The 26,742-nt window shown below is 41.3% G+C and overlaps 1 protein-coding gene across 4 annotated transcripts in view; it reads left to right on the forward strand.

Annotated features, from left to right (window-relative positions):
- The window catches only part of KIF21A (kinesin family member 21A), a 537,130-nt gene that overhangs the window by 225,328 nt on the left and 285,060 nt on the right, over positions 1–26,742 (forward strand). For all 4 annotated transcript variants that reach the window (XM_053716595.1, XM_053716597.1, XM_053716596.1 and 1 more), the window contains exons 7-8: positions 2,690–2,805; positions 11,670–11,865. In XM_053716595.1, coding sequence (XP_053572570.1) covers positions 2,690–2,805; positions 11,670–11,865 — 312 coding nt within the window. The remainder of the gene's footprint in view (positions 1–2,689; positions 2,806–11,669; positions 11,866–26,742) is intronic.

Here is a 26,742-nt window from a genome sequence, read left to right on the forward strand (position 1 = left end):
TGCAACTAGGTGATACGTTGGTTGGTACAATACTTAGTTAAAGGGACACTGAACCCAAATTGTTTCTTTCGTGATTCAGAAAAAGCATGTAATTTTTAGCAACTTTCTAATTTACTCCTATTATCAATTTTTCTTCATTCTCTTGGTATCCTTATTTGATTTGCAAGAATGTAAGTTTAGATGCCGGCCCATTTTTGGTTAACACACTGTGTTGTTCTTGTTGATTGGTGGATAAATTCACCCACCAATAAACAAGTGCTTTCCATGGTCCTGAACCAAAACAATAGCTTAGATGCCTCCTTTTTCAAATAAAGAAAGCTAGAGAACAAAGAAAAATTGATAATAGGAGTAAATGAGAAAGTTGCTTAAAATTGCATGCTCTATCTGAATCACAAAAGAAAAACAAAAATGGGTTCAGTGTCCCTTTAAAGGGACATAATACTCATATGCTAAATCACTTGAAACTGATGCAGTATAACTGTAAAAAGCTGACAGGAAAATATCACCTGAGCATCTCTATGTAAAAAAGGAAGATATTTTACCTCACAATCTCCTCAGCTCAGCAGAGTAAGTTCTGTGTAAAAAGTTATACTTCACCTGCTCCCAGCTGCAGGTAAAAAAAAAATAAAAAAATGAAGAAATGAACAGCAGCCAATCAGCATCAGCAGTGCTGAGGTCATGAACTCTTACTGTGATCTCATGAGATTTGACTTAACTATCATGAGATTTCATAGTAAGCTTCCTTTACCTGATTGGTGAAATAATATGAGAGTTCACGAGGCTCATCCCCTAAGCTGTCCCAGGACAGACACACTAAAATGCTGCTTAGAAATCCTTTACAATGGGATGTGGCTACTGAGGAACTTTTGAGGTAAAATAACTTTCTTTTTTACATAAAGATGTTCAGGAGATATTTTCTAGTCAGCTTTTTACAGCTATGCTGCATCACTTTCAAGTGTTTAAACATTTGGGTATTATGGCCCTTTAAGTCCGCTCGACAGTGGAACTATACTTCCGCTCATAAGCTGAGCACTGCTTGTGATTGGTAGCCACACATATACACCACTTTTGATTGGCTCACTGGCTGTGTTCAGCTTGGGGTCGGCAGTGCATTGTTGCTTCAGAGTAAAATTTTGCAAGTGGTAAAACGCATAGTTGCAGGCAAGCAATAGTGCAGTTAGAAGATGCTGTAACATATTTAAAGGGATATGAAACCCAAAAATGTTCTTTTGTGATTCAGACAGAGCATACAATTTCATATTTTTTCCAGCTTACTTAGATTATCAAATTCCCATAATATTTTGTGTTGAAGAGATACCTAGGTAGGCATCTGGAGCACTACATGGCAATAAATAGTGCTGCCATCTAGTGCTCTTTCAAATGGATAACATTCTTGCAAAACTGCTGCCATATCGTGCTCCAGAAATGGGCCGACTCCTAAGCATACGTACCTGCTTTTCAACAAAAGATACCAAGCGGATGAAGTAAAATTGATTATAGAAGTAAATAAGAAAGTTGTTTAAAATCGCATGCTCTATCTGAATCATGAAAGTAAAATTTTGGGTTTTTTGTCCCTTTACATTTGTTGCAGAATTATGTCCTTTTTAAGGTGTCTGGGCTGTTATTTTGCCATAGACTCTTAATATATTTAAGTAAACAACCTTTACTGTTAGGGTTGCCACCCAGCTGGTATTTCACAGACAGGGCCGGTATTTTTAAGGTTCAGGCCAATATAGATAATAAATATAGAAATAAAGGCCCTGTTATGTTTGTTAGAATGTAATTATAAATATATAATCGTTTATAATCTCTATTAGCGTTTTTAGTTTTGGAGCTACTCTGAGTAATAATTTATGCAAATTTATACTAATGTGCATGCCATGTATTTTTCCATCAAGGTTGTCAACACTACTTTATTTACAGCTGCTAATGTTTGTGTTCTCTTCTTAGTAAACCTATTCCACATAATGTTACTCTTATTTTACTTAAAGGGACATTAAACACTACATAAATGCTAGATAGAATGACACATTCAAAGTAAAGATTAGTCTGAGAATAACAAGTAGATGTATTTTTTTAAAGCTTCATTAGTTGTTTAAATATTGACAAAATAAGTGTAAAGTTTTAGTGTCTATAAAACAATGTGAGCTGCCATGTTGTAACTTAGGTTACCTTCTCTGCTGTGGCCAATCAGAGACAGTTAGAAATAGGTCACTAGAGTGTGCAGCCAATGGCTGTGTGGAATATAACAGTGTTCTGCACTTCCATTTCTAACAGGAAGGGAAACGCTCACAATTTCAAAATGGAGTTACTGGAGAAGGGGAAAAATAAATAATGAAAGTATATTACAGATTTGTTCTTTTAAATACATTTTATCATTATATATTACCATCTCAAGTGTTTAATGTCCCTTTAAAGGTGTTTTGGGCTGAACTATAAAGTATCACGTAGACCATATTTTTACTGATTATTTGCTACTGTTAAGTAAATGAGCTCATTAAGAGGGTCTCTGATGCAAACTGCCATTGCTTGCCTATATTACCTAAGTGACCTGTGGTTGATTTGCATCCCTGTGAGGATACATTTAATTCATTGTAAATAAACCTTTGCTTTCATATTTACTGTTGAGATGTTTATTCCTGAACACAATGAGTGCTGTCACTAATGGCTGCTTTTTTGTCTCTTACAGTTAGCCCTTGGGAATGTTATAAGTGCATTAGGAGATAAAACTAAGAGGGCCACTCATGTGCCTTACAGGGATTCTAAATTAACGCGGCTACTTCAGGACTCCCTGGGAGGCAATAGGTACGTTTTTTTTTTCTTTCTAATTTTATACACAACATCAGGTTGCAAGAGGCTGTTTTTAACTCAAACTAACACAAAATCAAAGCTTTAATATAAGCATTAAACAGTGGTAAAGTCACTGTTTTTTTAAAGACATTTAAATAGTAAAATAAATGCACTTTTTTATTTTAAACGCAACATATTTAGCTTATCACCGCATTATATATAAATTTAATGTTTGTGTGTGTAGTATAACTAGATTGTATTTTTTTTTCTTAAAGGGACATAATACTCATGTGCTAAATCACTTGAAACTGATGCAGTATAACTGTAAAAAGCTGACAGGAAAATATCACCTGAGCATCTCTATGTAAAAAAGGAAGATATTTTACCTCACAATTTCCTTAGCTCAGCAGAGTAAGTTCTGTGTAAAAAGTTATACTCAGTTGTTGCTCAGCTGCAGGTAAAAAAAAAAAAAAAAAAAAGAAGCAGCCAATCAGCATCAACAGTGCTGAGGTCATGAACTCTTTTACTGTGATCTCATGAGATTTCACTTGACTCTCATGAGATTTCATAGTAAACTTCCTTAAACTGAATAGGGAAATAACATAAGTGTGCATGAGGCTCACTCCCTTGCTGGTCCCGGGACAGACATACTGATTTGCTGCTTAAAGGGACATTATACACCTTAATTTTTCTTTGCATAAATGTTTTGTAAATTATCTATTTATATAGCCCATAAAGTTTTTTCTCCAACATAGGTGTGTCCGGTCCACGGCGTCATCCTTACTTGTGGGATATTCTCTTCCCCAACAGGAAATGGCAAAGAGCCCAGCAAAGCTGGTCACATGATCCCTCCTAGGCTCCGCCTTCCCCAGTCATTCTCTTTGCTGTTGTACAGGCAACATCTCCACGGAGATGGCTTAGAGTTTTTTAGTGTTTAACTGTAGTTTTTATTATTCAATCAAGAGTTTGTTATTTTAAAATAGTGCTGGTATGTACTATTTACTCTGAAACAGAAAAGAGATGAAGATTTCTGTTTGTAAGAGGAAAATGATTTTAGCAACCGTTACTAAAATCGATGGCTGTTCCACACAGGACTGTTGAGAGGAATTAACTTCAGTTGGGGGAACAGTGAGCAGACTTTTGCTGCTTGAGGTATGACACATTCTAACAAGACGATGTAATGCTGGAAGCTGTCATTTTCCCTATGGGATCCGGTAAGCCATTTTTATTACAGAGTAAATAAGGGCTTCACAAGGGCTTGTTAAGACTGTAGACATTTTCTGGGCTAAATCGATTCATATATAACATATTTAGCCTTGAGGAATCATTTAATATGGGTATTTTTGTAAAATAATATCGGCAGGCACTGTTTTAGACACCTTATTCTCTAGGGGCTTTCCCTAATCATAGGCAGAGCCTCATTTTCGCGCCGGTATTGCGCACTTGTTTTTGAGAAGCATGACATGCAGTCGCATGTGTGAGGAGCTCTGATACATAAAAAAGACTTTCTGAAGGCGTCATTTGGTATCGTATTCCCCTTTGGGCTTGGTTGGGTCTCAGCAAAGCAGATACCAGGGACTGTAAAGGGGTTAAAGATAAAAACGGCTCCGGTTCCGTTATTTTAAGGGTTAAAGCTTCCAAATGTGGTGTGCAATACTTTTAAGGCTTTAAGACACTGTGGTGAAATTTTGGTGAATTTTGAACAATTCCTTCATACTTTTTCGCAATTGCAGTAATAAAGTGTGTTCAGTTTAAAATTTAAAGTGACAGTAACGGTTTTATTTTAAAACGTTTTTTGTACTTTGTTATCAAGTTTATGCCTGTTTAACATGTCTGAACTACCAGATAGACTGTGTTCTGAATGTGGGGAAGCCAAGGTTCCTTCTCATTTAAATAGATGTGATTTATGTGACACTGAAAATGATGCCCAAGATGATTCCTCAAGTGAGGGGAGTAAGCATGGTACTGCATCATTCCCTCCTTCGTCTACACCAGTCTTGCCCACTCAGGAGGCCCCTAGTACATCTAGCGCGCCAATACTCCTTACTATGCAACAATTAACGGCTGTAATGGATAATTCTATCAAAAACATTTTAGCCAAAATGCCCACTTATCAGCGTAAGCGCGACTGCTCTGTTTTAGATACTGAAGAGCATGAGGACGCTGAGGATAATGGTTCTGATATGCCCCTACACCAGTCTGAGGGGGCCAGGGAGGTTTTGTCTGAGGGAGAAATTTCAGATTCAGGGAAAATTTCTCAACAAGCTGAACCCGATGTGATTACATTTAAATTTAAGTTGGAACATCTCCGCGCTCTGCTTAAGGAGGTGTTATCCACTCTGGATGATTGTGAGAATTTGATCATCCCAGAGAAACTATGTAAAATGGACAAGTTCCTAGAGGTCCCGGGGCCCCCAGAAGCTTTTCCTATACCCAAGCGGGTGGCGGACATTGTAAATAAAGAATGGGAAAGGCCCGGTATACCTTTCGTCCCTCCCCCCATATTTAAAAAATTGTTTCCCATGGTCGACCCCAGAAAGGACTTATGGCAGACAGTCCCCAAGGTCGAGGGGGCGGTTTCTACTTTAAACAAACGCACCACTATACCCATAGAAGATAGTTGTGCTTTCAAAGATCCTATGGATAAAAAATTAGAAGGTTTGCTTAAAAAGATGTTTGTTCATCAAGGTTACCTTCTACAACCAATTTCATGCATTTTCCCTGTCACTACAGCCGCGTGTTTCTGGTTCGATGAGCTAGAAAAGGCGATCGATAGTGATTCTCCTCCTTATGAGGAGATTATGGACAGAATCCGTGCTCTCAAATTGGCTAATTCTTTCACCCTAGACGCCACTTTGCAATTGGCTAGGTTAGCGGCGAAAAATTCTGGGTTTGCTATTGTGGCGCGCAGAGCGCTTTGGTTGAAATCTTGGTCAGCGGATGCGTCTTCCAAGAACAAATTGCTTAACATTCCTTTCAAGGGGAAAACGCTGTTTGGCCCTGACTTGAAAGAGATTATCTCTGATATCACTGGGGGTAAGGGCCACGCCCTTCCTCAGGATAGGTCTTTCAAGGCCAAAAATAAACCTAATTTTCGTCCCTTTCGTAGAAACGGACCAGCCCCAAGTGCTACGTCCTCTAAGCAAGAGGGTAATTCTTCTCAAGCCAAGCCAGCCTGGAGACCAATGCAAGGCTGGAACAAGGGAAAGCAGGCCAAGAAGCCTGCCACTGCTACCAAGACAGCATGAAATGTTGGCCCCCGATCCGGGACCGGATCTGGTGGGGGGCAGACTTTCTCTCTTCGCTCAGGCTTGGGCAAGAGATGTTCTGGATCCTTGGGCACTAGAAATAGTCTCCCAAGGTTATCTTCTGGAATTCAAGGGGCCTCCCCCAAGGGGGAGGTTCCACAGGTCTCAATTGTCTTCAGACCACATGAAAAGACAGGCATTCTTACATTGTGTAGAAGACCTGTTAAAAATGGGAGTGATTCATCCTGTTCCTTTAGGAGAACAAGGGATGGGGTTCTACTCCAATCTGTTCGTAGTTCCCAAAAAAGAGGGAACATTCAGACCAATCTTAGATCTCAAGATCCTAAACAAGTTTCTCAAGGTTCCATCGTTCAAAATGGAAACCATTCGAACAATTCTTCCTTCCATCCAGGAAGGTCAATTCATGACCACGGTGGATTTAAAGGATGCGTATCTACATATTCCTATCCACAAGGAACATCATCGGTTCCTAAGGTTCGCATTCCTGGACAAGCATTACCAGTTTGTGGCACTTCCGTTCGGATTAGCCACTGCTCCAAGGATTTTCACAAAGGTACTAGGGTCCCTTCTAGCGGTGCTAAGACCAAGGGGCATTGCAGTAGTACCTTACTTGGACGACATTCTGATTCAAGCGTCGTCCCTTCCTCAAGCAAAGGCTCACACGGACATTGTCCTGGCCTTTCTCAGATCTCACGGGTGGAAAGTGAACGTAGAAAAAAGTTCTCTATCTCCGTCAACAAGGGTTCCCTTCTTGGGAACAATAATAGACTCCTTAGAAATGAGGATTTTTCTGACAGAGGCCAGAAAATCAAAACTTCTAAACTCTTGTCAAATACTTCATTCTGTTCCTCTTCCTTCCATAGCGCAGTGCATGGAAGTAATAGGTTTGATGGTAGCGGCAATGGACATAGTTCCTTTTGCGCGAATTCATCTAAGACCATTACAACTGTGCATGCTCAGTCAGTGGAATGGGGACTATACAGACTTGTCTCCGACGATACAAGTAGATCAGAGGACCAGAGATTCACTCCGTTGGTGGCTGTCCCTGGACAACCTGTCACAGGGGATGAGCTTCCGCAGACCAGAGTGGGTCATTGTCACGACCGACGCCAGTCTGGTGGGCTGGGGCGCGGTCTGGGGACCCCTGAAAGCTCAGGGTCTTTGGTCTCGGGAAGAATCTCTTCTTCCGATAAATATTCTGGAACTGAGAGCGATATTCAATGCTCTCAGGGCTTGGCCTCAGCTAGCAAAGGCCAAGTTCATACGGTTTCAATCAGACAACATGACGACTGTTGCGTACATCAACCATCAGGGGGGAACAAGGAGTTCCCTGGCGATGGAAGAAGTGACCAAAATCATTCAATGGGCGGAGACTCACTCCTGCCACTTGTCTGCAATCCACATCCCAGGAGTGGAAAATTGGGAAGCGGATTTTCTGAGTCGTCAGACATTTCATCCAGGGGAGTGGGAACTCCATCCGGAAATCTTTGCCCAAATTACTCAATTGTGGGGCATTCCAGACATGGATCTGATGGCCTCTCGTCAGAACTTCAAGGTTCCTTGCTACGGGTCCAGATCCAGGGATCCCAAGGCGACTCTAGTAGATGCACTAGTAGCACCTTGGACCTTCAAACTAGCTTATGTATTCCCGCCGTTTCCTCTCATCCCCAGGCTGGTAGCCAGGATCAATCAGGAGAGGGCATCGGTGATCTTGATAGCTCCTGCGTGGCCACGCAGGACTTGGTATGCAGACCTGGTGAATATGTCATCGGCTCCACCATGGAAGCTACCTTTGAGACGAGACCTTCTTGTTCAAGGTCCGTTCGAACATCCGAATCTGGTCTCACTCCAACTGACTGCTTGGAGATTGAACGTTTGATCTTATCAAAGCGAGGGTTCTCAGATTCTGTCATTGATACTCTTGTTCAGGCCAGAAAGCATGTAACTAGAAAAATTTACCCTTAAAAATATGGAAAAAATATATCTGTTGGTGTGAATCTAAAGGATTCCCTTGGGACAAGGTAAAAATTCCTAAGATTCTATCCTTTCTTCAAGAAGGTTTGGAGAAAGGATTATCTGCAAGTTCCTTGAAGGGACAGATTTCTGCCTTGTCTGTGTTACTTCACAAAAAGCTGGCAGCTGTGCCAGATGTTCAAGCCTTTGTTCAGGCTCTGGTTAGAATCAAGCCTGTTTACAAACCTTTGACTCCTCCTTGGAGTCTCAATTTAGTTCTTTCAGTTCTTCAGGGGGTTCCGTTTGAACCCTTACATTCCGTTGATATTAAGTTATTATCTTGGAAAGTTTTGTTTTTGGTTGCAATTTCTTCTGCTAGAAGAGTTTCAGAATTATCTGCTCTGCAGTGTTCTCCTCCTTATCTGGTGTTCCATGCAGATAAGGTGGTTTTACGTACTAAACCTGGTTTTCTTCCGAAAGTTGTTTCTAACAAAAACATTAACCAGGAGATAGTCGTGCCTTCTTTGTGTCCGAATCCAGTTTCAAAGAAGGAACGTTTGTTGCACAATTTGGATGTTGTTCGTGCTCTAAAATTCTATTTAGATGCTACAAAGGATTTTAGACAAACATCTTCCTTGTTTGTTGTTTATTCTGGTAAAAGGAGAGGTCAAAAAGCATCATCAGATTGGCTTATGAGACTGCCGGACGGCAGCCTCCTGAAAGAATCACAGCTCATTCCACTAGGGCTGTGGCTTCCACATGGGCCTTCAAGAACGAGGCTTCTGTTGATCAGATATGTAAGGCAGCGACTTGGTCTTCACTGCACACTTTTACTAAATTTTACAAGTTTGATACTTTTGCTTCTTCTGAGGCTATTTTTGGGAGAAAGGTTTTGCAAGCCGTGGTGCCTTCCATCTAGGTGACCTGATTTGCTCCCTCCCTTCATCCGTGTCCTAAAGCTTTGGTATTGGTTCCCACAAGTAAGGATGACGCCGTGGACCGGACACACCTATGTTGGAGAAAACAGAATTTATGTTTACCTGATAAATTACTTTCTCCAACGGTGTGTCCGGTCCACGGCCCGCCCTGGTTTTTTAATCAGGTCTGATATTTTATTTTCTTTAACTACAGTCACCACGGTATCATATGGTTTCTCCTATGCAAATATTCCTCCTTTACGTCGGTCGAATGACTGGGGAAGGCGGAGCCTAGGAGGGATCATGTGACCAGCTTTGCTGGGCTCTTTGCCATTTCCTGTTGGGGAAGAGAATATCCCACAAGTAAGGATGACGCCGTGGACCGGACACACCGTTGGAGAAAGTAATTTATCAGGTAAACATAAATTCTGTTTTTTTTTTTTTTTAATGTATAGTTTTTTTTTTATTTTCAAATAACATTGCTCTGATTATCAGACCCCTAACCAAGCCCCAAAGTTTTATGTGAATACCGTCAGCTACCTTCTCCAGCTTGCTCCTGTTTGTGTAAAGGGTCTTTTCATATGCAAAAGAAGGGGGAGGGGGGAGTGTCTTATTTGCCACTTGCAGTGGGCTTTCCAGCAACCTTTTCAACAGAGCTAAACTGACAGCTTCTAAGTAAGTTTTTAAACAGTTTTATACTGGATTTTTATATCAGTATCTGTGCATCTTTATAGTAGTGTCTATTACATGCAGTTATAGGAAAATGAGTGTATACTGTCCCTTTAAAGCCATTTACAATGGGGTGTGAATACTTAGGACATTTGGAGGTAAAATATCTTTCTTTTTTACATAGAGATGTTCAGGTGATATTTTCTAGTCAGCTTTTTACAGCTATGCTGCATCACTTTCAAGTGTTTCAACTTTTGGGTATCATGGCCCTTTAAGAAAAAAAAAGAGACCTATGTAAAATACCCTACCAAATATAAAACTTCCTCTTTGTGTTTACCTTACTGCACTCAGGACTTGTATCAACACATTAGCAAAAGCACATGTACACCTGAGCAGGGAGATTGCCACACTTTTGTTGTTCTTTCTCATACTTACACAGCTGGTACAGAGCTGTACATGCAGTCAGCAAATTTACTGTTACATTAAAGGGACATTAAATTATAAATACTAGGCATGTGCATTTGCTCATTCGCTTGTGAAACGAATGTCGAATATGGCAGCAGGCAGCGGCATACAGCTATTTTTGGCACTGGATTTATTCATGTGAAAGTGCAACACCCAAAAATCTGTGCACTTTTACACAAATACATTTTGTTCCGAAATTAGCCAAATACTTATGCCCGTGGCCATATTCGTTTCACAAGCAAAAGAGCAAATGCACATGCCTAGTATTTATAATTTAATGTCCCTTTAATGCACAGTAAATTTGCTGATTGCATTTGCAGCTCTGTTCTCTGTATTAGCTGTGTAAGTATAGGTAAAAACAACAAAAGTGTGGCGATATGACTTCTCAGTTGATACAAGTCAGGAGGGGCGGTAAGGTATACATGTCTAAAAAATATATGCTACATATAATATGCAGTTGTATTTTTTTAATTGAAATTAATTATTTAAATATTGCTAAGACCAGCTAGGGTTAAAAAGTAAACATCAGCATGTATTTCCCCTTTGAACCAAATGCTTAAAGGGACAGTTTACTCAAAAATGTTCTCCCCTTTAATTTGTTCCCAATGATCCACTTTACCTGCTGGAGTGTATTAAATTGTTTACAAGTAGCTTTATATTGGCATTTGAAATAGTTGATTTAGCATGTGGTATCCTCACCTATTCTGAAAGTTTGTGGCCGCAGGTCCAAGCTATAGATAAGCTTTGTAAACACAGCCAGCAGAAGAAATTACACTCCCAGTGGGATATAGCAGAGATAAGGTAATAAAATGTTGATTTTCCATTGTTCTCTCCAAGTACTGGTGATTGTTTTATGGACAGTTATAAGATAAAGCAGGTATATGTACACAATGTGATACAGTAATGAGATCTGATTATACCTACAAGCTCAACCCATTTTATTAGGTTGTGGCTTCAAAACACAAAATCAGAGCTTTAATATACACAAAAAACCTTAAAAAGCTAATTTTCATACATTTTTTACTCTGGGAAAAACTATTTTTCAGTATACTGTCCCTTTAAGACACAACCCCTTTACTAGCTTTTTGGTATTGACTGGGCCAAACAAAGTCTTCAAATATTCCTGGTCCTGTGCATCATATAAATGTTTTTATTTTAATAAGACACCTATTAATTAATTAATTCATTTTTATAATCTAACGACATGCGAGATGTGATGTATCCCTTTTATATATACGTAACATTTTGCATTCAATGAGGGCCTCTGCGCCCTTATTCCTTGAACATATATCTGGTCCTGTAATATCATATGTTCTCTGATAAAATTGTGAACTGTAAAACATCATAAAACCGTTTTATTTCTTTCATTAGTTGGTGAGAGTCCACACGCTATTACTCCTGGGAATTCATCTCCTGCTTACTAGGACTCCTAGTGGTCAGTAATGGAATCCCCAGGAGTAATGTCTTGTGGACTCTCACTATCATGAAATAAATTAATCAGGTAATATTTTTTTTTTTTAATATCCAAAGGATGAATTTTAAATATCAGCATAGAATTCCATTAGTACTGCATATTATTTGTATTTTTTTTCATTCAAATCTTCAGCCAAACAGTCATGATTGCATGCGTAAGTCCTTCAGACAGAGATTTCATGGAAACATTGAACACCCTTAAATACGCCAACCGAGCACGAAACATCAAAAACAAAGTTATGGTTAACCAAGATCGAACAAGTCAACAGATAAATGCATTGCGAAATGAAATAACGCGACTTCAGATGGAACTCATGGAGTACAAAACGGTATGAAAATGACACTTCTGTTTGCTATGGAACAGTTTGTGTTTTATATGTTAAAGAAAAATTAACCTCTTAAGGACTGTTGCCATACAGTTAAGGCAGTGCAGAAATAGCATAATGGAGGACACCCCAGGCTAACGGTCACAGAGACAGCATGTCCTTTTGATCCAATTCCTGTCAGTGGGGTGCCTCCATTTATGAGAGATGTGCTGTGATCAGCGTGTATCTCATGCTGTTGCTGGAAACCTGCATGTGAGGTTATCCTGCAACAGTACAGTAACTGTCAAAAATGAAAGTTACTGTGACAGCAAATCACTGTGAATTGTATACTTTAAATGGAGGCAGGATATTAGCATGCTGCAATGCATGCTGGTATCAGGCTCAGTGGCCAATCACTGGATGCCTCAGGGGTGACGCAGTCCAGTAATGCACAAAAAAGTGGCTCATGGTCATGTGATCACTGTGACAGTCGTCACAGTGATTACATGGCAAAAACGACAACCATTATTTGTTATAATGGCTTGTCCTGGTCCCTCCCCTATTGACCCAGTTTACACATACAGTCAAAAAAGTGTAACATTTATTTTAATAAAGTGTTTTTATGTATTTAAAAAAAAAATATATATTTCTTCTGTTATGTGTGATCAGTCCACGGGTCATCATTACTTCTGGGATATAACTCCTCCCCAACAGGAAATGCAAGAGGATTCACCCAGCAGAGCTGCATATAGCTCCTCCCCTCTACGTCAGTCCCAGTCATTCTCTTGCACCCAACGACTAGATAGGATGTGTGAGAGGACTATGGTGATTATACTTAGTTTTTATGACTTCAATCAAAAGTTTGTTATTTTAAAATAGCACCGGAGCGTGTTATTACTTCTCTGGCAGAGTTTGAGGAAGAATCTGTCAGAGTTTTTTTACTATGATTTTAACCGGAGTAGTTAAGATCATATTGCTGTTCTCGGCCATCTGAGGGAGGTAAAGGCTTCAGATCAGGGGACAGCGGGCAGATGAATCTGCATTGAGGTATGTAGCAGTTTTTATTTTCTGAATGGAATTGATGAGAAAATCCTGCCATACCGTTAAAATGACATGTATGTATACACTTTAGTATTCTGGGGATGGTATTTCACCGGAACTACTCTGTTAAAGGTCACTAATCCTTTTTAATAACTATTTACCATGTTAAACGTTTTTGCTGGAATGTAGAATCGTTTACATTGCTGAGGTACTGTGTGAATAAATATTTGGGCATTATTTTCCACTTGGCAGTTTTTTTGCTTTAATTGTGACAGTTTCGTTTCTCTTCACTGCTGTGTGGGAGAGGGAGGGGCCGTTTTTGGCGCTCTTTGCTACGCATCAAAAAATACCAGTCAGTTACTTTTATTTTTCCTGCATGATCCGGTTCATCTCTGTTAGATCTCAGGGGTCTTCAAACTTCTTTGAAGGGAGGTAAATTCTCTCAGCAGAGCTGTGAGAATTCTTATAGTGACTGTGAATAAAAACGTTGCTCCTTTCAAGGGGCAGTCTTTATTTGGGCCCGGTTTGAAAGAGATTATCGCTGACATTACAGGAGGTAAGGGCCACGCCCTACCTCAAGACAAAGCCAAAGCTAAGGCTAGACAGTCTAATTTTCGTCCCTTTCGGAACTTCAAAACAGGAGCAGCATCAACCTCCACTGCACCAAAACAGGAAGGAGCTGTTGCTCGTTACAGGCAAGGCTGGAAGCCTAACCAGTCCTGGAACAAGAGCAAGCAGGCCAGGAAACCTGCTGCTGCCCCAAAGACAGCATGAACCGAGAGCCCCCGATCCGGGACCGGATCTAGTGGGGGGCAGACTCTCTCTCTTCGCCCAGGCCTGGGCAAGAGATGTTCAGGATCCCTGGGCACTAGAGATCATATCTCAGGGATACCTTCTAGACTTCAAATTATCTCCCCCAAGAGGGAGATTTCATCTGTCAAGGTTGTCAACAAACCAGATAAAGAAAGAAGCGTTTCTACGCTGCGTACAAGATCTGTTAATAATGGGAGTGATCCATCCGGTTCCGCGGTCGGAACAAGGACAAGGGTTCTACTCAAACCTGTTTGTGGTTCCCAAAAAAGAGGGAACTTTCAGGCCAATCTTAGATTTAAAGATTCTAAACAAATTCCTAAGAGTTCCATCGTTCAAAATGGAAACTATTCGGACAATCTTACCCATGATCCAAGAGGGTCAGTACATGACCACAGTGGATTTAAAGGATGCTTACCTTCACATACCGATCCACAAAGATCATCACCGGTATCTAAGGTTTGCCTTCTTAGACAGGCACTACCAGTTTGTAGCTCTTCCATTCGGATTGGCTACGGCTCCAAGAATCTTCACAAAGGTTCTGGGTGCCCTTCTGGCGGTACTAAGACCGCGAGGGATTTCGGTAGCTCCATACCTAGACGACATTCTAATACAAGCTTCAAGCTTTCAAACTGCCAAGTCTCATACAGAGTTAGTTCTGGCATTTCTAAGGTCGCATGGATGGAAAGTGAACGAAAAGAAGAGTTCTCTTTTTCCTCTCACAAGAGTTCCATTCTTGGGGACTCTTATAGATTCTGTAGAAATGAAGATTTACCTGACAGAGGACAGGTTAACAAAGCTTCAAAATGCATGCCGTGTCCTTCATTCCATTCAACACCCGTCAGTAGCTCAATGCATGGAGGTGATCGGCTTAATGGTAGCGGCAATGGACATAGTACCTTTTGCACGCCTACACCTCAGACCTCTGCAATTATGCATGCTAAGTCAGTGGAATGGGGATTACTCAGATTTGTCCCCTACTCTGAATCTGAATCAAGAGACCAGAAATTCTCTTCTATGGTGGCTTCATCGGCCACACCTGTCCAGGGGGATGCCATTCAGCAGGCCAGACTGGACAATTGTGACAACAGACGCCAGCCTACTAGGTTGGGGCGCTGTCTGGAATTCTCTGAAGGCTCAGGGACTATGGAATCAGGAGGAGAGTCTCCTTCCAATAAACATTCTGGAATTGAGAGCAGTTCTCAATGCCCTTCTAGCTTGGCCCCAATTAACAACTCGGGGGTTCATCAGGTTTCAGTCGGACAACATCACGACTGTAGCTTACATCAACCATCAGGGAGGGACAAGAAGCTCCCTAGCAATGGTGGAAGTATCAAAGATAATTCGCTGGGCAGAGTCTCACTCTTGCCACCTGTCAGCAATCCACATCCCGGGAGTGGAGAACTGGGAGGCGGATTTCTTGAGTCGCCAGACTTTTCATCCGGGGGAGTGGGAACTTCATCCGGAGGTCTTTGCCCAAATACTTCGACGTTGGGGCAAACCAGAGATAGATCTCATGGCGTCTCGCCAGAACGCCAAACTTCCTCGCTACGGGTCCAGATCCAGGGATCCGGGAGCGGTTCTGATAGATGCTTTGACAGCACCTTGGAACTTCGGATGGCTTATGTGTTTCCACCCTTTCCGCTGCTTCCTCGATTGATTGCCAAAATCAAGCAGGAGAGAGCATCAGTGATTCTAATAGCGCCTGCATGGCCACGCAGGACTTGGTATGCAGATCTAGTGGACATGTCATCCTGTCCGCCTTGGTCTCTACCTCTAAGACAGGACCTTCTGATACAGGGTCCATTCAAACATCAAAATCTAACTTCTCTGAAGCTGACTGCTTGGAAATTGAACGTTTGATTTTATCAAAACGTGGCTTTTCTGAGTCGGTTATTGATACCCTGATACAGGCTAGGAAGCCTGTTACCAGAAAGATTTACCATAAAATATGGCGTAAATACCTATACTGGTGCGAATCCAAACATTACTCATGGAGTAAGGTTAGGATCTCTAGGATATTGTCCTTTCTACAAGAAGGGTTAGAAAAGGGTTTATCAGCTAGTTCATTAAAGGGACAGATTTCAGCTCTGTCCATCTTGTTACACAGGCGTCTGTCAGAAAATCCAGACGTCCAGGCTTTTTGTCAGGCTTTAGCTAGGATCAAGCCTGTGTTTAAAGCTGTTGCTCCGCCATGGAGTTTAAACTTAGTTCTTAACGTTTTACAGGGTGTTCCATTTGAACCCCTTCATTCCATTGATATAAAATTGTTATCTTGGAAAGTTCTGTTTTTAATGGCTATTTCCTCGGCTCGAAGAGTCTCTGAGTTATCAGCCTTACATTGTGATTCTCCTTATCTGATTTTTCACTCAGACAAGGTAGTTCTGCGTACTAAACCTGGGTTCTTACCTAAGGTGGTCACTAACAGGAATATCAATCAAGAGATTGTTGTTCCATCCTTGTGTCCAAATCCTTCTTCAAAGAAGGAACGTCTTCTACACAATCTGGATGTAGTTCGTGCCCTCAAGTTCTACTTGCAGGCAACTAAAGATTTTCGCCAAACTTCTTCCCTGTTTGTCGTTTATTCTGGACAGAGGAGAGGTCAAAAAGCTTCTGCTACCTCTCTCTCTTTTTGGCTTCGTAGCATAATACGTTTGGCCTATGAGACTGCTGGTCAGCAGCCTCCTGAAAGAATTACAGCTCACTCCACTAGAGCTGTGGCTTCCACTTGGGCCTTTAAGAATGAGGCCTCTGTTGAACAGATTTGCAAGGCTGCAACTTGGTCTTCGCTTCATACTTTTTCCAAATTTTACAAATTTGACACTTTTGCTTCTTCGGAGGCTATTTTTGGGAGAAAGGTTCTTCAGGCAGTGGTTCCTTCTATATAATGAGCCTGCCTATCCCTCCCGTCATCCGTGTACTTTTGCTTTGGTATTGGTATCCCAGAAGTAATGATGACCCGTGGACTGATCACACATAACAGAAGAAAACATAATTTCTCCAACATAGGTGTGTCCGGTCCACGGCGTCATCCTTACTTGTGGGATATTCTCTTCCCCAACAGGAAATGGCAAAGAGCCCAGCAAAGCTGGTCACATGATCCCTCCTAGGCTCCGCCTACCCCAGTCATTCTCTTTGCCGTTGTACAGGCAACATCTCCACGGAGATGGCTTAGAGTTTTTTAGTGTTTAACTGTAGTTTTTCATTATTCAATCAAGAGTTTGTTATTTTCAAATAGTGCTGGTACGTACTATTTACTCAGAAACAGAAAAGAGATGAAGAATTCTGTTTGTATGAGGAAAATGATTTTAGCAACCGTAACTAAAATCCATGGCTGTTCCACACAGGACTGTTGAGAGCATTAACTTCAGTTGGGGGAACAGTTTGCAGTCCTTTGCTGCTTGAGGTATGACACATTCTAACAAGACGATGTAATGCTGGAAGCTGTCATTTTCCCTATGGGATCCGGTAAGCCATGTTTATTACGATTGTAAATAAGGGCTTCACAAGGGCTTATTTAGACTGTAGACATTTTTTGGGCTAAATCGATTGATATTAACACTTATTTAGCCTTGAGGAATCATTTATTCTGGGTATTTTGATATAATTATATCGGCAGGCACTGTTTTAGACACCTTATTCTTTAGGGGCTTTCCCAAAGCATAGGCAGAGTCTCATTTTCGCGCCGGTGTTGCGCACTTGTTTTTGAGAGGCATGGCATGCAGTCGCATGTGAGAGGAGCTCTGATACTGATAAAAGACTTCTGAAGGCATCATTTGGTATCGTATTCCCCTTGGGTTTGGTTGGGTCTCAGCAAAGCAGATACCAGGGACTGTAAAGGGGTTAAAGCTTAAAACGGCTCCGGTTCCGTTATTTTAAGGGTTAAAGCTTCCAAAATTGGTGTGCAATATTTTCAAGGCTTTAAGACACTGTGGTGAAAGTTTGGTGAATTTTGAACAATTCCTTCATGTTTTTTCGCAATTGCAGTAATAAAGTGTGTTCAGTTTAAAATTTAAAGTGACAGTAACGGTTTTATTTCAAAACGTTTTTTGTACTTTCTTATCAAGTTTATGCCTGTTTAACATGTCTGAACTACCAGATAGACTGTGTTCTGAATGTGGGGAAGCCAGAATTCCTATTCATTTAAATAAATGTGATTTATGTGATAATGACAATGATGCCCAAGATGATTCCTCAAGCGAGGGGAGTAAGCATGGTACTGCATCATTCCCTCCTTCGTCTACACGAGTCTTGCCCACTCAGGAGGCCCCTAGTACATCTAGCGCGCCAATACTCCTTACTATGCAACAATTAACGGCTGTAATGGATAATTCTGTCAAAAACATTTTAGCCAAAATGAACCCTTGTCAGCGTAAGCGTGGATGCTCTGTTTTAGTTACTGAAGAGCATGACGACGCTGATATTAATATCTCTGAAGGGCCCCTAACCCAATCTGAGGGAGCCAGGGAGGTTTTGTCTGAGGGAGAAATTACTGATTTAGGGAACATTTCTCAGCAGGCTGAATCTGATGTGATTACTTTTAAATTTAAATTGGAACATCTCCGCATTTTGCTTAAGGAGGTATTATCCACTCTGGATGATTGTGAAAATTTGGTCATCCCAGAGAAACTATGTAAAATGGACAAGTTCCTAGAGGTGCCGGGGCTCCCAGAAGCTTTTCCTATACCCAAGCGGGTGGCGGACATTGTTAATAAAGAATGGGAAAGGCCCGGTATTCCTTTCGTCCCTCCCCCCATATTTAAAAAATTGTTTCCTATGGTCGACCCCAGAAAGGACTTATGGCAGTCAGTCCCCAAGGTCGAGGGAGCGGTTTCTACTTTAAACAAACGCACCACTATTCCCATAGAGGATAGTTGTGCTTTCAAAGATCCTATGGATAAAAAATTAGAAGGTTTGCTTAAAAAGATGTTTGTTCAGCAGGGTTACCTTCTACAACCCATTTCATGCATTGTCCCTGTCACTACAGCCGCATATTTCTGGTTTGATGAACTGATTAAGGTGCTCGATAGTGACTCTCCTCCTTATGAGGAGATTATGGACAGAGTCAATGCTCTCAAATTGGCTAATTCTTTCACTCTAGACGCCTCTTTGCAATTGGCTAAGTTAGCGGCTAAGAATTCTGGGTTTGCTATTGTGGCGCGCAGAGCGCTTTGGTTGAAATCTTGGTCGGCTGATGCGTCTTCCAAGAACAAGCTACTAAACATTCCTTTCAAGGGGAAAACGCTGTTTGGTCCTGACTTGAAAGAGATTATCTCTGATATCACTGGGGGTAAGGGCCATGCCCTTCCTCAGGATCGGCCTTTCAAGGCAAAAAATAGACCTAATTTTCGTCCCTTTCGTAAAAACGGACCAGCCCAAGGTGCTACGTCCTCTAAGCAAGAGGGTAATACTTCTCAGGCCAAGCCAGCTTGGAGACCAATGCAAGGCTGGAACAAGGGAAAGCAGGCAAAGAAACCTGCCACTGCTACCAAGACAGCATGAAATATCGGCCCCCGATCCGGGACCGGATCTGGTGGGGGGCAGACTCTCTCTCTTCGCTCAGGCTTGGGCAAGAGATGTTCTGGATCCTTGGGCGCTAGAAATAGTCTCCCAGGGTTATCTTCTGGAATTCAAGGGACTTCCCCCAAGGGGAAGGTTCCACAGGTCTCAGTTGTCTTCAGACCACATAAAAAGACAGGCGTTCTTACATTGTGTAGAAGACCTGTTAAAAATGGGAGTGATTCATCCTGTTCCATTGAGAGAACAAGGGATGGGGTTCTACTCCAATCTGTTCATAGTTCCCAAAAAAGAGGGAACGTTCAGTCCAATCCTAGATCTCAAGATCTTAAACAAATTTCTCAAGGTCCCATCTTTCAAGATGGAAACCATTCGAACTATCCTTCCTTCCATCCAGGAAGGTCAATTCATGACCACGGTGGATTTAAAGGATGCGTATCTACATATTCCTATCCACAAGGAACATCATCGGTTCCTAAGGTTTGCATTCCTGGACAAACATTACCAGTTCGTGGCGCTTCCTTTCGGATTAGCCACTGCTCCAAGGATTTTCACAAAGGTACTAGGGTCCCTTCTAGCTGTGCTAAGACCAAGGGGCATTGCAGTTGTACCTTACCTGGACGACATTCTGATTCAAGCGTCGTCCCTCCCTCGAGCAAAGGCTCACACGGACATCGTCCTGGCCTTTCTCAGATCGCACGGCTGGAAAGTGAACGTGGAAAAGAGTTCTCTATCCCCGTCAACAAGGGTTCCCTTCTTGGGCACAATTATAGACTCCTCAGAAATGAGGATTTTTCTAACAGAGGCCAGAAAGACAAAGCTTCTGGACTCTTGTCGAATACTTCATTCCGTTCCTCTTCCTTCCGTAGCTCAGTGCATGGAAGTGATCGGGTTGATGGTAGCGACAATGGACATAGTTCCTTTTGCGCGCATTCATCTAAGACCATTACAACTGTGCATGCTCAGTCAGTGGAATGGGGACTATACAGACTTGTCTCCAAAGATACAAGTAAATCAGAGGACCAGAGACTCACTCCGTTGGTGGCTGTCCCTGGACAACCTGTCACGAGGGATGACATTCCACAGACCAGAGTGGGTCATTGTCACGACCGACGCCAGTCTGATGGGCTGGGGCGCGGTCTGGGGATCCCTGAAAGCTCAGGGTCTTTGGTCTCGGGAAGAATCTCTTCTACCGATAAATATTCTGGAACTGAGAGCGATATTCAATGCTCTCAAGGCTTGGCCTCAGCTAGCGAGGACCAAGTTCATACGGTTTCAATCAGACAACATGACGACTGTTGCGTACATCAACCATCAGGGGGGAACAAGGAGTTCCCTAGCGATGGAAGAAGTGACCAAGATTATTCTATGGGCGGAGTCTCACTCCTGCCACCTGTCTGCTATCCACATCCCGGGAGTGGAAAATTGGGAAGCGGATTTTCTGAGTCGTCAGACATTGCATCCGGGGGAGTGGGAACTCCATCCGGAAATCTTTGCCCAAGTCACTCAACTTTGGGGCATTCCAGACATGGATCTGATGGCCTCTCGTCAGAACTTCAAAGTTCCTTGCTACGGGTCCAGATCCAGGGATCCCAAGGCGGCTCTAGTGGATGCACTAGTAGCACCTTGGACCTTCAAACTAGCTTATGTGTTCCCGCCGTTTCCTCTCATCCCCAGGCTGGTAGCCAGGATCAATCAGGAGAGGGCGTCGGTGATCTTGATAGCTCCTGCGTGGCCACGCAGGACTTGGTATGCAGATCTGGTGAATATGTCATCGGCTCCACCTTGGAAGCTACCTTTGAGACGAGACCTTCTTGTTCAGGGTCCGTTCGAACATCCGAATCTGGTTTCACTCCAGCTGACTGCTTGGAGATTGAACGCTTGATTTTATCGAAGCGAGGTTTCTCAGATTCTGTTATCGATACTCTTGTTCAGGCCAGAAAGCCTGTAACTAGAAAGATTTACCACAAAATTTGGAAAAAATATATCTGTTGGTGTGAATCTAAAGGATTCCCTTGGGACAAGGTTAAGATTCCTAGGATTCTATCCTTCCTTCAAGAAGGATTGGAAAAAGGATTATCGGCAAGTTCCCTGAAGGGACAGATTTCTGCCTTGTCGGTGTTACTTCACAAAAAACTGGCAGCTGTGCCAGATGTTCAAGCCTTTGTTCAGGCTCTGGTTAGAATCAAGCCTGTTTACAAACCTTTGACTCCTCCTTGGAGTCTCAATCTAGTTCTTTCAGTTCTTCAGGGGGTTCCGTTTGAACCCTTACATTCCGTTGATATTAAGTTATTATCTTGGAAAGTTTTGTTTTTAGTTGCAATTTCTTCTGCTAGAAGAGTTTCAGAATTATCTGCTCTGCAGTGTTCTCCTCCTTATCTGGTGTTCCATGCAGATAAGGTGGTTTTACGTACTAAACCTGGTTTTCTTCCAAAAGTTGTTTCTAACAAAAACATTAACCAGGAGATTATCGTACCTTCTCTGTGTCCGAAACCAGTTTCAAAGAAGGAACGCTTGTTGCACAATTTGGATGTTGTTCGCGCTCTAAAATTCTATTTAGATGCTACAAAGGATTTTAGACAAACATCTTCCCTGTTTGTTGTTTATTCAGGTAAAAGGAGAGGTCAAAAAGCAACTTCTACCTCTCTCTCTTTTTGGATTAAAAGCATCATCAGATTGGCTTACGAGACTGCCGGACGGCAGCCTCCCGAAAGAATCACGGCTCATTCCACTAGGGCTGTGGCTTCCACATGGGCCTTCAAGAACGAGGCTTCTGTTGATCAGATATGTAGGGCAGCGACTTGGTCTTCACTGCACACTTTTTCCAAATTTTACAAGTTTGATACTTTTGCTTCTTCTGAGGCTATTTTTGGGAGAAAGGTTTTGCAAGCCGTGGTGCCTTCCATTTAGGTGACCTGATTTGCTCCCTCCCTTCATCCGTGTCCTAAAGCTTTGGTATTGGTTCCCACAAGTAAGGATGACGCCGTGGACCGGACACACCTATGTTGGAGAAAACAGAATTTATGTTTACCTGATAAATTTCTTTCTCCAACGGTGTGTCCGGTCCACGGCCCGCCCTGGTTTTTTAATCAGGTCTGATAATTTATTTTCTTTAACTACAGTCACCACGGTACCATATGGTTTCTCCTATGCTATTATTCCTCCTTAACGTCGGTCGAATGACTGGGGTAGGCGGAGCCTAGGAGGGATCATGTGACCAGCTTTGCTGGGCTCTTTGCCATTTCCTGTTGGGGAAGAGAATATCCCACAAGTAAGGATGACGCCGTGGACCGGACACACCGTTGGAGAAAGAAATTTATCAGGTAAACATAAATTCTGTTTTATGCTTACCTGATAAATTCCTTTCTTCTGTTGTGTGATCAGTCCACGGCCCGCCCTGTTTTAAGGCAGGTAAATATCTTTTAAATTATACTCCAGTCACCACTTCACCCTTGGTTACTCCTTTCTCGTTGATTCTTGGTCGAATGACTGGGACTGACGTAGAGGGGAGGAGCTATATGCAGCTCTGCTGGGTGAATCCTCTTGCATTTCCTGTTGGGGAGGAGTTATATCCCAGAAGTAATGATGACCCGTGGACTGATCACACAACAGAAGAAAGGAATTTATCAGGTAAGCATAAATTATGTTATTTTAAAAGTGTTTTTTGTGGGTATTTTTTTTACTCCAAAATTGTATTGTCTGCCCATGGTGATAAGGGTTAAAGGTATACTAAACCCAAATTTTTTCTTTCATGATTCGGATAAAGCATGCAATTTTAAACAACTTTCTAATTTACTCTTATCATTTTTTCTTCACTCTCTTGCTATCTTTATTTGAAAAAGCAGGAATCTTAACTTAGGTGCCGGCCCATTTTTTATTCAGCACCTGCGTAGCGCTTGCTAATTGGTGGCTATATGTAGTAAATTAGAAAGTTGCTTAATATTGCATGCTCTATCTGAAATTGAATCATAAAAGATAGTTTAGTATCCCTTTAAACTATTAAAACTTTTATCCTGTGCTTTCCCCCATACAATATCCCAGGGCTGTATGTTTGATAATATTATTACTTTTGCCATCAGTCATTTCTGTTTTTTACTTTATATAAAATCTTATTCTACTATGCTCATTCATTACAGTTTCTGTACCCCATTAACAGTTTTTCATTTTAGTGAGATGCAGTCTACTAAATGAGCATTAAACTCAAAATTAAACCCCCATTTGTTTAAAAAAGGATAGTAAAAATGTATGCAGTGGATGCTTTTTATTTATTTTGCCTACTTTTTGCTGTAATATTCCTCTGCAAATGCTTTTTTCCACCCTCCCCATTAAAGTCTGGAGTACAAACTACATACCTAATTATGCTGTAGTTTATAAGACCCTGTTACATGCAACAGATTGAATGCTCAGATCTGTGCGGAAGATACAACTTAAGTATTTATCTATCTTGACTCACCCTAGTAGTTCAGTACTTACAAAGAATAACACTTTCTGAAAAGGCTTTTTTCCCCTTCCTTCAGTATTCTTTTACTGTTCTGGTTTAATATCATTTTTACGATATGCATTTACATATTTAGCTTTAGTGTTCACAAGCTGTTACTGATGGGTTATACATTCCTGCCAGTAGGAGGCAAAGTTTCCTAAACCTCAAAAGCCTATAAATACCCTTCCCACCTCACACATACCTCAGTTTTAAACGTTGCCTCCTTAGGATGTGGTTGAAGCTTAATATACTTGATTTCTTCAGTGAAAAGCGCTTCAGAGCATATTGAAGCCCGGTTCCCCTCAGAGTACAGTGCTTGTCAGAGGGGAAGTGAATGGAATATTGCCTCATGTCTTCATTTTTTCGCCTCATAGGAAATCTTTTCTATAAATGTGGTCGCAAGGATTCATCTTCTACCTCCCTTGACAGATTGACATTATATTCCTATTCCATTACTTCTACTGATGCGGAAAAAGCTGTTTTTTTTTTTTTACCCCTAGCTTCATTGTTACTCGTAGACTTCCACATCTTGGGTATTATATCCCACGCGTTACAGCTCATGGGCTCTCGCCACCTATATGAAAGAAAACATACGAATTTACCTGATAATTTAATTTCTTTCATGGTGGTGAGAGTCCATGAGGCCCCACCCATTTTTCCTGATCCTCATTATTGGCTTTTACTCCTTATACACCTCACCACTAGGCTTTTTGTAAAACTGAGGTATGTGGGAGGGGTATTTATAGGCTTTTGAGGTTTGGGAAACTGCCTCCTCCTAGTAGGAATGTGTATCCTATATATAACAGCTTGCGGACTCTCAACACCATAAAAGAAAATAAATTATTTTTTTTGTAAATATAATGTTGAAAATATCCTTTCGTAATTCCATTGCTTTATAAATAGTCTTTGAAAAGTGCTAACAGGATGAGCCAAGTTGACTTTAAATTAATTCAAATGTTTTGTAAATTCTATGGCAACAGTCCCCTAATTTTTTTTTTATCTTTGCTCTTCAAAGGGAGCACTTAAAGGAACAGTAAAGTGATAATTACACATTCATGATTTAGAAAAGAACAAACAATTTTAAACAACTTTCCAATTTACTTTTATTATTTAATTTTCTTCCTTCTCTTGTTATCCTTTGCTGAAAGATTTATCTAGGTAAGCTCAGGAGCAGAAAAGAACCTAGGTTCTAGCTGCTGATTGGGGGCTGCATATATATATACCGATTGTCATTGGCTCACCAATGTGTTCAGTTAGAAACCAGTAGTGCACTGCTGCTTCTTCAATAAATTATACTAAGAGACTTAAATGTGATAATACAAGTAAACTGGAAAGTTGTTTAAAATTGTATGTTCTACCTAAATCATGAAAACATTTTTGGGGGTTTCATGTCCCTTTAATTTGTCTTCTAGGCTTTTTGAGAACGCTTAAGCATGTATGTCCATGTCAACGAGCATAATAATTTGTATTTCTCCAACATTGGTGTGTCCGGTCCACGGCGTCATCCTTACTTGTGGGATATCTCTTCCCCAACAGGAAATGGCAAAGAGTCCCAGCAAAGCTGGCCATATAGTCCCTCCTAGGCTCCGCCCACCCCAGTCATTCTCTTTGCCGTTGCACAGGCAACATCTCCACGGAGATGGCTAAGAGTTTTTTTGGTGTTTAAATGTAGTTTTTATTCTTCTATCAAGTGTTTGTTATTTTAAAATAGTGCTGGTATGTACTATTTACTCTGAAACAGAAAAGGATGAAGATTTATGTTTGTGAGAGGAAGATGATTTTAGCAGACAGTAACTAAAATCGATTGCTGTTTCCACATAGGACTGTTGAGATGAAGTAACTTCAGTTGGGGGAAGCAGTTAGCAGACTTTTCTGCTTAAGGTATGACTAGCCATATTTCTAACAAGACGATGTAATGCTGGAAGGCTGTCATTTTCCCTCATGAGGGCCGGTAAGCCATTTTCTTAGTCAAACAAACAGAATAAAGGGCTTATTATGGGCTAAAAAACTGGTAGACATTTTTATGGGCTAAATCGATTGCTTTATTTGGGCATTTTATTCATATTTATGCTGACAATTTGCATTTATAAACTTGGGGAACGTTTATTAAACGACAGGCACTGTGTTAGACACCTTTTCCAGTTAGGGGGCCTTCCTAGTTGTAGACTGAGCCTCATTTTCGCGCCATTACTGCGCAGTTGTTTTTTGAGAGCAGGGCATGCAGATGCATGTGTGAGGATCTAAAAATTGCTGGAAAAGCTTCTAGAAGGCGTCAATTGGTATCGTATTCCCCTCTGGGCTTGGTTGGGTCTCAGCAAAGACTATAGCTGGGACTGTATAGGGGTTAAATTTATAAACGGCTCCGGTTCCGTTATTTTAAGGGTTAAAGCTCTGAAATTTTTGAACAATTCCTTCATACTTTTTCACATATTCAGTAATAAAGTGTTTTCTGTTTAAAATTTAAAGAGACAGTAACGGTTTTGTTTTAAAATGTTTTTTTGTGCTTTGTTGACAAGTTTAAGCCTGTTTAACATGTCTGTACCTTCAGATAAGCTATGTTCTATATGTATGAAAGCCAATGTGTCTCCCCATTTAAATTTATGTGATAATTGTGCCATAGCGTCCAAACAAAGTAAGGACAGTACTGCCACAGATAATGAAATTGCCCAAGATGATTCCTCAGATGAGGGGAGTAAACATGATACTACATCATCTCCTACTGTGTCTACACCAGTTTTGCCCACGCAGGAGGCCCCTAGTACATCTAGTGCGCCAATGCTTATTACCATGCAACAATTAACGGCTGTAATGGATAACTCCATAGCAAATATTTTATCCAAAATGCCTACTTATCAGAGAAAGCGCGATTGCTCTGTTTTAAACACTGAAGAGCAGGAGGGCGCTGATGATAATTGTTCTGTCATACCCTCACACCAATCTGAAGGGGCCATGAGGGAGGTTTTGTCAGATGGAGAAATTTCAGATTCAGGAAAAATTTCTCAACAAGCTGAACCTGATGTTGTGACATTTAAATTTAAATTAGAACATCTCCG

This window comes from Bombina bombina, chromosome 6 (genome assembly GCF_027579735.1).
Source record: "Bombina bombina isolate aBomBom1 chromosome 6, aBomBom1.pri, whole genome shotgun sequence".
Lineage (NCBI taxonomy): Eukaryota > Metazoa > Chordata > Amphibia > Anura > Bombinatoridae > Bombina > Bombina bombina.